The sequence below is a fragment of the Cupressus sempervirens genome, chromosome 6 (assembly GCF_028749045.1).
Source record: "Cupressus sempervirens isolate cs-2001-9-10 chromosome 6, ASM2874904v1, whole genome shotgun sequence".
Classification (NCBI taxonomy): domain Eukaryota; kingdom Viridiplantae; phylum Streptophyta; class Pinopsida; order Cupressales; family Cupressaceae; genus Cupressus; species Cupressus sempervirens.
In genome coordinates, this window is record NC_143123.1 from 347650378 (window position 1) to 347659473 (window position 9096).

Here is a 9096-nt window from a genome sequence, read left to right on the forward strand (position 1 = left end):
AAATATTCCATTTTCTTCTTCAATACCCCTTAGCCTATTCAAAACAGGATTGCTAGGGTCCTCAGATTTCTGATTGGTTCTCTTCCCCTGTTATACCATGGAGTGCCCTTGGTTTTGGGATCTCAATATAGAGTGTATTGGCAGGGGATTTTGGATAAATTCCAGAGTAAAGTTAGTCATTGGACTTATAGGTGGCTTTCTTCTGCTGGCAGAGTGATTCTTCTTAAGACTGTGGTGCAATCTCTCCCTATTTACAGGTGTTTTGTGCAAGTTCCCCCTTCTACCTTTGTAAGAGATTTTGATGCTCTTTCTTGGCAGTTTCTTTGGTTTGGTACCCTTCTCTCATCGAAGTGGAGTTTAGTTAAGTGGGAGTGTGTCTGTAGGCCAAAGTATGTTGGGGGCCTGGGTCTTAGGTCTATGGCACTTGTTGTCATAGCTCTAGCTACTAAGCTATATTGGAGGTGGTGCAACAATCAACACTCAGATTGGGCCACGATTCTTACTCACAAGTATTTTCCTAGTGCGGATAGTTCAAATGTGCCGCACCTTGCTTTCTTGGGTAAAGGTTCTTATGTTTGGAATACCCTTAAGAAAGGTGCTCAACTGATTAAGGAAGGCCTCTTTTGGATTTTTAATGGAGGCGCAGATGCTCTGTCTTGGCAGGATTATTGGGATGGCCATCCACCCATGATCTCTAGCTTTCCCCAGCTTTAGCCTCTCTGCCACATTTTCACTAATGTTGGCTGGTTTAAGGTGGAGCATTTTAAGATTGTCAAGCATTTGGGATAGGTGGAGGTGACTTGCTGGAAGGATTCTCAAGAGTGGCTTATTGGTGGCTCTGATGAGGATGGCACTCTTCTTGCTCAAGTGTTGGAGAATAGGTTTTGTAGCTCTCTTAAGGGGAGAGATGTTCTGGCTTGGGATCCTAGTCCAAAAGGAAAATTCTCTATGGCTTAAGGCTATGCTGTGCTGGATAGGAACCTACATGGTACAGCTAAAGTGCACTAGTGGAAGAAGGTTTGGAATAACTTTTCTTGGCCCAAATGTAATTTCTTCTTATGGTTGTTGGCCTAGAAGAAATGTCTTACATGGGAGAATCTTCGCAAAAGAGGCTTTCAGGGACCTTCTATTTGTTCCTTATGTTCACACAATGAGGAGTGTATCTCTCACTTATTTTTTCTCTGCCCCTTTTCGAAGGAAATTTGGCATAGATGGTGGGAGGCTTAGAGTCATGGCTATATTCATGCAACTTCTCTCATTGACTTTTGGGAAAGTTTGGGTAGACCTCCAACAAAGACTTCTTTCTTGCAAAGTGCCTGGACGGTTGGGCCAATTTTTATTCTTTGGAACCTTTGGTTGGAGAGGAATTGCAGGATCTTTTGTGACTCTAAGTTAGATAGCCTGTAGTTGTGGAGGAAGATTCTTAGTAAGCTGTAGGAGACTATTTTTGCTAAGTGTGACATGTATGAAAGTATAGATCTTGGGGAACAAACTATTGTGAGGAATTTAAGCTTGGATGGTAGTAATTGGGGATGCACTCTTGGAAAATGGTTGTGCCATGGCAAGCAACATGTTTGTAGGGATGGGTGATGGTCCCCTCCCCCAGTTGGGTTCTTGAAGATTAATACTAATGGGTCTTCTCGGGGAAATTCTGGTCATGCTGGTATTAGAGCTATAGGTAGAGGTAATGATGGTGGTGCAGTTTTTATGTTGTCCATTTATAAGGGTCAACATTCTAATAATCTAATGGAGGCCCTTGCTATTAAGATTGCTATGGAGAGAGGATGTTCTTTAGGCTGAAAAAATATCATATGTGAGTTTGACTCGCAGATTGTTGTTGATATATTGAATAACCAGACCTTGGAGAGTGTTAATTGGAGATTAGCCTCTTTGGAAAGACAAATACTAAGCTTATGTAGTTCCTCAAGGACTCTATCTCCTTTTGTCATATCCCTCACGAATGGAACAGAGTTGCAGATTGTTTGGCGAAGTGGGCTTCAGAGAACGTGGATAGTTGGAATATTATTGGAAGGGATGAGTTACCTCGGGAATACCGAGAGATTGTTGACCAATTGATTTTGGAAGATAAGAATATATAGTGTTGTTGTGGGCCTCTGGCTTTTGCTTTATAATCTGGATTTGACTGAATACATTTTGACCCCTTTTTCCAAAATCAAAAGTGGGGTAATTGTACATCTTATTCGAATATAAAAATGGGGTAAATTGTAAAGGGTTAAATGACGAATCGTAAGTATTGAAAAACTTATATTGAAAATGGAAACTGAAAACCTTAGTTTTACTTCAACCGTGTTTTCTAAATCAAACTATACTATGGAACTTACACTCTGGTTTCTATTTGTTGTCCATGCTTTTGGGTTTGGGTGGTCCTAGAGTGTTGACTAGTTTAGGACGTTTACCAGAGGCTTGGGAGTTTTGTGATTGTGATGTTATGATGTTTTGGTCTCAATCTTTTTAAAACCCAACCATGGTAATGTGATTACGTACATGCTCTATGACGTGTTTGTATTTATTGATTGTTATTGCTTTCCAGTCTTCCTGTGTGAAGCTGAGGTGTATGTATATGAGATACCTGACTTAACCATTTTTGGGTCATTGATCAGTTATATTTGTTTTGCTTTCCAGTCACTTTGAGAGGACTGATGAGTTTTGAATGGTTTGTTCTTGATGATGTCATGTTGTGACATGTTTGATTTCACCATTTTGGAGTCTTCGATCAGTATTATTTTGGGATACTTTCTGGTTGCTCATTGAGAATTGATGGATATTGTGAGTTATCATTTGATGCTTTTCAGTTGCTTGTGGAGAACTGATGTGATTATTGTGGGTTATCTTTGATGCTTTCTAGTCGCTTGTATAGGACTGATGTGATATATTATGATTCTTTGAATTTGTGTTCTTTATGAGCCTAGGGTAGGTTATCTACTTGTAGTGTCGGGAAGTGGCTTGCAATGGGGGCTGGGGCCCTAAGTGGCTGCTAGGGTAACTCATTGTAAGTTGTTTTAATAAATGAAAATATTACACTAAATGGGGATTAAAATGAACCTAATAAGATAATTGTATGTTCTCGCCCATGCCTTGAGTGCTAGTATAGACTAGGATGGGAGTAGAGAGAACGCTTAGTTGCGACCTTGCATTCTGTAGTATGCCTTGTCAGTACGAGAGGATACTAGTGGCCACATGAGGATCACTAGGGACCCTGGAGTCCTAAGCTAATTCCTAGGGTAACTTCTACGTGATTCATATGATGACACTTGCCCGCTTACATAGTAGGTTTCCTACGTGTCTTGTGTGCCTCTAGGTCTAGATGTCGATCTATATTTTGGAACCTTTGAGTTAGTATACTTTTAGGATTTTTTGGACTTAGAGAGTATTTGTGTTATGTGATTTGATATCTTGTTTGGGACTTGAGACTATCTCCTCAGCACAGTGGGAGTGGGCCATTTACGTTCTACGCGATCGGGTGGTAGTGCTTTTTCACTCTTACCATCGAGATCCATTCGTAGTCACCATGGCTGGAGCTTCTTGAGATGCTTGTTTATCATGTTTAGGTGATGTTATTTACTGATGCATTTCCTTATATTGATGATTAGCATGTTAGATTTCCTTATGCTTATGTTGTAGTATGTTTAGGAGTGACGTCCCTATTACTATAGTACCAATGATCTATTCGGTGGCTTGGGATGTTATGCGCGGGGGATGGCTAGGGCCCATGATGGTCTAATGATGCTATTGAGGGTTGGGAGGAACCACACACTTAGTTAGCTATGTTTTATGATGGATAGTTGTATTTCATGTTGGATGTTTATATCTTTTATGATGGATGGATGTATCATGTATGGTGGATGGTTTCATTTATTTATTGAACTTGTATCATGGATCCAAGGAGGATGTTGTATTTATATTTCTTCATATGTATATTCTTTTAGCCTTTCATACCCTGTGACATGTACAGTGAATGATTGAGCATTCCGAATTAATTTGCCAAGAGGCATTTAGAACAAATGTATATTATGGACTTTGGACTTTCTAATTATTCTTTCATGTGGATGTGGTAGTTGTTAGAGTTAGTATTAATCAAATTTAAATGTAATTCAACATCATGGGATCCTTAAGGGAATGTAAACCTGTCATGTATTCTTTTAGTTGATTGTATGTTATTGCTTCTGCTACTATGTGTTTGATGTGTATGATTATCTTTCTTGTTAAAAAAAAAAAATGTTGGCAAACTTAGTAAAACTTTAAGTCATTTCTTTTGGATCCCTTGGTGGGGCGTTACAATGGTGGAACAAACATCAGATCTTGAAATTGCCAAAATGGGGCCTAATAGAGTGTCTAATGATGGGTGCCAACATTTTAAGATGGTATAGGAACATTCCTTTGGTTTTGAAAATCACATTTCTTCATAGAGATCTAGTTTAATTGGTTTCGTATTGAAACTATGGAGAGGGTCCGTCACTCTTCAATCCTAATTACACCCCTTTTCACTTTTACTTAGAGACTAAGTAGATTTGAATTTGGTCCTCTCTTTCTATTTTTTCCTTCAAGTGTCCTACTTAATCGAAATCTCTACTTCCTCCTAAAGACAAGGGATAAGTCTAACCTTGATACACATCTTGTAGTTTTTGTCTTCTATGTTTCCATCTACCTCGATAAAGGTACCTAACTAATTTCCTATATCTTGTAGGGTCTTTTGATCCTAGAATTTTGAGGGAAGGTTATACAACTCAATCCACAAAGTATTTCCTCCATTATTATTTTACAAGGATTAAAGCCATTCCTACAACCCTTAATATAGAAACTAGTTTCCCATCACGGAAGGCTAAGATCTCAGTTATAATGACAGGTTCATTGATAGAGAGATTAGAGGGGTTGATAAGGAAATCAACAACCAAAAAAAGGTAGAAGTGGCAAGAGTAGTAATAATATTTGATTTTGATATGAAAACGAGAATTGTCTTTTTTCTCTTTTCGATCCTCTCGTTCAATCTTTTGCCTCAACTTTTGTTTAACTAATATATTTTTTTGATCGGTGCTTAACTAATAATTATTACAATCTACTAATATAACAATTTATACCCACCTCAATAATAGTTTAAATAAATTCAAATAATAGCTCATTTGCCCAAACAACTATTTTTTGCTCTTTTTGATCCTCTTGCTCCATCTTTTGCCAACTTTTTTTCACTAAGATTGTTACGATTGATTAACATAACACTATACACCTACTTCAATTGCTTTTTAAAAAACTCCAAATAATAGCTCATGTGCCCAAACACCTATTTTTTGCTCTTTTTCATCCTCTTGCTCAATCTTTTGCCTAATTTTTTATATCGCTAATTATTGTCACATCTACCAACATAACATTGTATACCCACCTCAATTATTGTTTAAATAACTTCCAATATAAGGGAGAGGGCCCTATAGTTAGTGACCCTATGTTAACACCCCCTAAAATTTGTCTAGGATATTTCAATTTTTTAAAAGTTTTGTTGAGCTACTTAGAGGTCAACTCTCCCGCTTAAAAAAACCTACTTTCAAGTTCTCATGGTCAAATGTCATGTCACATCACATGCCTTTTGGCCATGGTGTTAAATATGGCCTTAAGAAAACTTAAGTCACATAGTTATTTACAAGTCATGTTTACTTATGTGATGATGTGACATCATATAATTAGTTATATTCTAAAATTTATAAAATCTTTTTGCGGTAAGTATCAACATGACACCATTGAACTATATACGTCCCACTCACATCCTATTATTAGAGGAAGTGTTTATTGATTGACAAAATTCTCCTTATAGACCTTTTTTGCTATTTAACAATCAAACTTGTAATGATGAGACAATAATCTACTTTTTCATTCAATAAATGAATTACACTAATAGAATATTCTTCTAGAGTAGTTCTCCACTCCACCACTACTAGCTCCTCTCCCCTATTAACATTTATTACAAACATTTCATAGATAGCCATCACAATCACATTTAAACAATTAAATACATCAGAACCTGAATTATTTAATTGTCAAAATATTCCCAAAAAAACTGAAGAGATGAAATCATTCATCACCTAAATGGAAAGACCCTAGGCTCCTCATTGGACAGTCCGGATAAGGCCTATCTGAAAAGGTTAGTAGAACAAGTTTGAGTCCAAAAAATAGTGGGTAAAAACAAAGGAAATGTAGGCCCTTGGCAAGAGAGCGGGAAACACACATATTTTTGCAAATAAATGCTTTGCTTCACACAATGGCAACAATATTAACATCAGAAAATGAGTGGCTCTGGCTGGAGACGACGATCTCAAAGCGCTCGACAACATTCTTAGGTAAACAAACAACGCACAAATCTGTCAGTTAATCATAAATCTCGTGCTTGGCGACATAGTAATGGAGGTGCAAGGGATTTGTCCTAGAAGACCGTGCGGCAGAAGAAGAAATTTATTAAAATCAAAGGCATGTGAATGCGCTGTGGGCAGTGCGTACGGGCCACGTAACATTTACTGGCCCGGGAAAGATTAAACTTCATACCTGGGAAAGGCAGGAATCTGTCCATTTTGAACGGGAAAAGAAGGAATCTGTCAAATTTTCAATGCTTTCTGGGGAAAGTTAATGGCGGTTGGTGGGGATTCCAATTGGAAGAAAAATGGATGACTTTGGAGTTCGATCTAATTTTAATTCTGAAGCTTTTGTCGGAGCGCGGGATGCCCGGTGTATTATAGAATGATTTGGGCGGACCGGGCATCATTTCCAGGCTCCACTGTACCCCAGCGTGTTCATCTCTTGTCATTATCATGCGGTTCATTGAAGAGATTATCTAGATTTATTGCAGTTTGTAGGATCTGATACATTCTTTTGGTTTTACGGCAGGCTTTATGGAAAGCCTGTGAGATCGCAGGAAATGAGGTGCGGTATGGAAATGGCGGACGATCTGGATGTGGATCCGGTGCGCGTCGGCACCAGGGGCACTATAGGATCTTTGATGTACAGAGAGCTCGAATCCATGCGGAGAATGGATAAGATCAACGCCGGGGTTCGGAGATCGGCGCGGAACGACGCGGTTTCGATCTCCTGCGGCCGTCCCCTGGCGTCTCTGGCGGGTTACAGGCTCAGCACGCGCAAGCAGGCTTCGCAGGATTCGAACGCGCGACCTAGCTTCTGCGAAGGCTCCGTTACGCCACGCTGTTCCAGCGCCAGCGGAAAGGACAGTGCGCGGAGGGGGTTCGACGCGCCGACCTGCAAGACGAAGATAGGGTTTGGACGCCAGGAAATGATGGATATTGGCTCCAAAGGGCTTCCTCGTCGGAAGCCTGTGGCTTTTGATAGCCCCGGCGGCATTTCAGCTGCGTGTAGCGAGGAAGAGAAGGCTGCTTTGAGAGCTGAGAGCGGGGGCGAGTTTCGAACCCCGATGCTGCCGAAAGAGGGGGACGCCGGAAGCGGAGGCGCGAGGAGGAGTTTGGAAAGGAGAGCGGCTGCCATTTCTTCTTTAGTTGAAGTGGTGGATTTGAGCTGCAACGGCAACGATAAGGTCTGGGGGAGCCCCATTGCTAGTCGCCTCAGGAGACTGAGCTTCTCCAGGCTTTCTGAATCTGTAAATTAGTGTAACACTTTTTTTTTTTGCAATTCATGCATAGGATGCACGGTTCTTCCGATTTACCGCTTGTTTCTCTGATACAAAAGGATTTTTCAGTTCATTTTTTGGTCAAATTTCACTGATAGGTTCAGATTTGTGCACAAAAGCAAGATAATTTCCTGATTTATGTGATCTGCATCAGTAGAAAGATTGCTCAACTTGTTTATTCCGGCGATTCATTCCGAAGCCTAGACACAGCACTGTGAGACTATTTTTCTTTCCAATTTTATAATCTTTTAAGGCTTTGGTGCAAATTTGCCGTCAAAGCGGCATGCCTGGAATTTGAGGATCATTTTACTTCTGAAATGAAAATTTTACAATCTGTTTGGGTTTACAGGACGTTTTTTCGTTCGAAAAATTTAATGGCGGCTTCTGATGTTTCCTTGGAAAATGGTAAGAGCAAGATGCAGTAAGACATTATACCAAATAATACAGGAAAATATTATTGAAGATCGCAGTTGTTCACAGCTGTTAGTCATACATTGCATTATAATTTTCTCAAGACACATCAGAAGCCGTTAAATTTTGTAGAAATATAATTTTATAATTTTTAAAATAAAATTTAGATGTTTGACATTGGGAAGCCTTTAAATATATCAATGGTTCATATTACCAAGTTGATGAATGCAAATTTTTAGACGATCCGTCTTAAGTTGAATAGAAGAGAAAGAAAGATGCCTGATAAATTAATTCTGTTGAATTGTCTATAATTCGCTATGTTGAATTCTTGGATTGGACAAACTTTCATACCATGTTAAATTAATAATGTTCAATAATGAAATTAGTGCTCATTGAATGATAACATCCATACCAAGCTGAATTTATTGTGCTCTATCAAGATCGTGTTGGTTTTTTATCTACAATAGACTCCTTATTTTTAAAGTGAAGGCTTCTTAAAATACGCCCGTCTCACCCTTATCATCATTTGTGGAATCTTCAATATTAGCATTCATATAATTTATCTTTAAGCTCGTCTTTGAGAAGATTATTGGCCCTATTTTCATGAAGAAAAAACATGCAACCTTCATTTTGTATTTATCTAATTATCTTTTATTGTTTTTTTAAGAATGGCCTATAGTATCTCTTTTCCTTTCGAAATAGGGTCGAAATCACATATTCTTAAATTTAAGCTGCTTTAAATGTTTTAAATGTATGAGGAAAATAAGATTATTTGAGTATTCTTATAATGCATTGAATCTTTAATTTCTGTGGGTCAAATAATGAGATCTTAAATTTCATACATACCTAGACATAAATATTTCATTATCAGAAGCATAAATGAATCATAGAAATATGAGGAAAACTTCATGATAATAGCTTGTCTTTATTTGTCATCTATCAACTCTTTTATATTTTAGGTATTTTAATTTTTATTCATCAGTTTTTACTAATTGTATTCATTAGACGCAATTGGATCTTTATTTATTAGATGTAAACATTAAAGCTAA

The 9096-nt window shown here is 38.3% G+C and overlaps 1 protein-coding gene across 3 annotated transcripts; it reads left to right on the forward strand.

The window, feature by feature from the left end:
* Positions 1-6241: 6241 nt before the first annotated feature.
* Positions 6242-7982, forward strand: LOC149552551 (hexon). 3 transcript variants are annotated; one of them, XM_089788142.1, is made up of 2 exons: positions 6242-6344; positions 6886-7982. In XM_089788142.1, the coding sequence occupies exon 2, from the start codon at positions 6917-6919 to the stop codon at positions 7613-7615; it is 699 nt and encodes a 232-aa protein (XP_089644268.1). In that variant the 5' UTR covers positions 6242-6344; positions 6886-6916; the 3' UTR covers positions 7616-7982. The 3 variants fall into 3 exon arrangements, with proteins under 3 accessions (XP_089644268.1, XP_089644266.1, XP_089644267.1); XM_089788140.1 differs by lacking the exon at positions 6242-6344 and adding an exon at positions 6361-6800; XM_089788141.1 differs by lacking the exon at positions 6242-6344 and adding an exon at positions 6365-6777.
* The last annotated feature ends 1114 nt before the right edge of the window (positions 7983-9096 follow it).

Excerpts from the sequence above, each read along its gene's own strand:
- LOC149552551 (XM_089788140.1), top strand. The coding sequence starts at position 6,739 with ATGATTTGGGCGGACCGGGCATCATTTCCAGGCTCCACTGTACCCCAG. Across the intron at positions 6,801-6,885 it reads CCCCAGCGTGTTCATCTCTT|GCTTTATGGAAAGCCTGTGA; the intron begins GTCATTATCATG and ends GTTTTACGGCAG.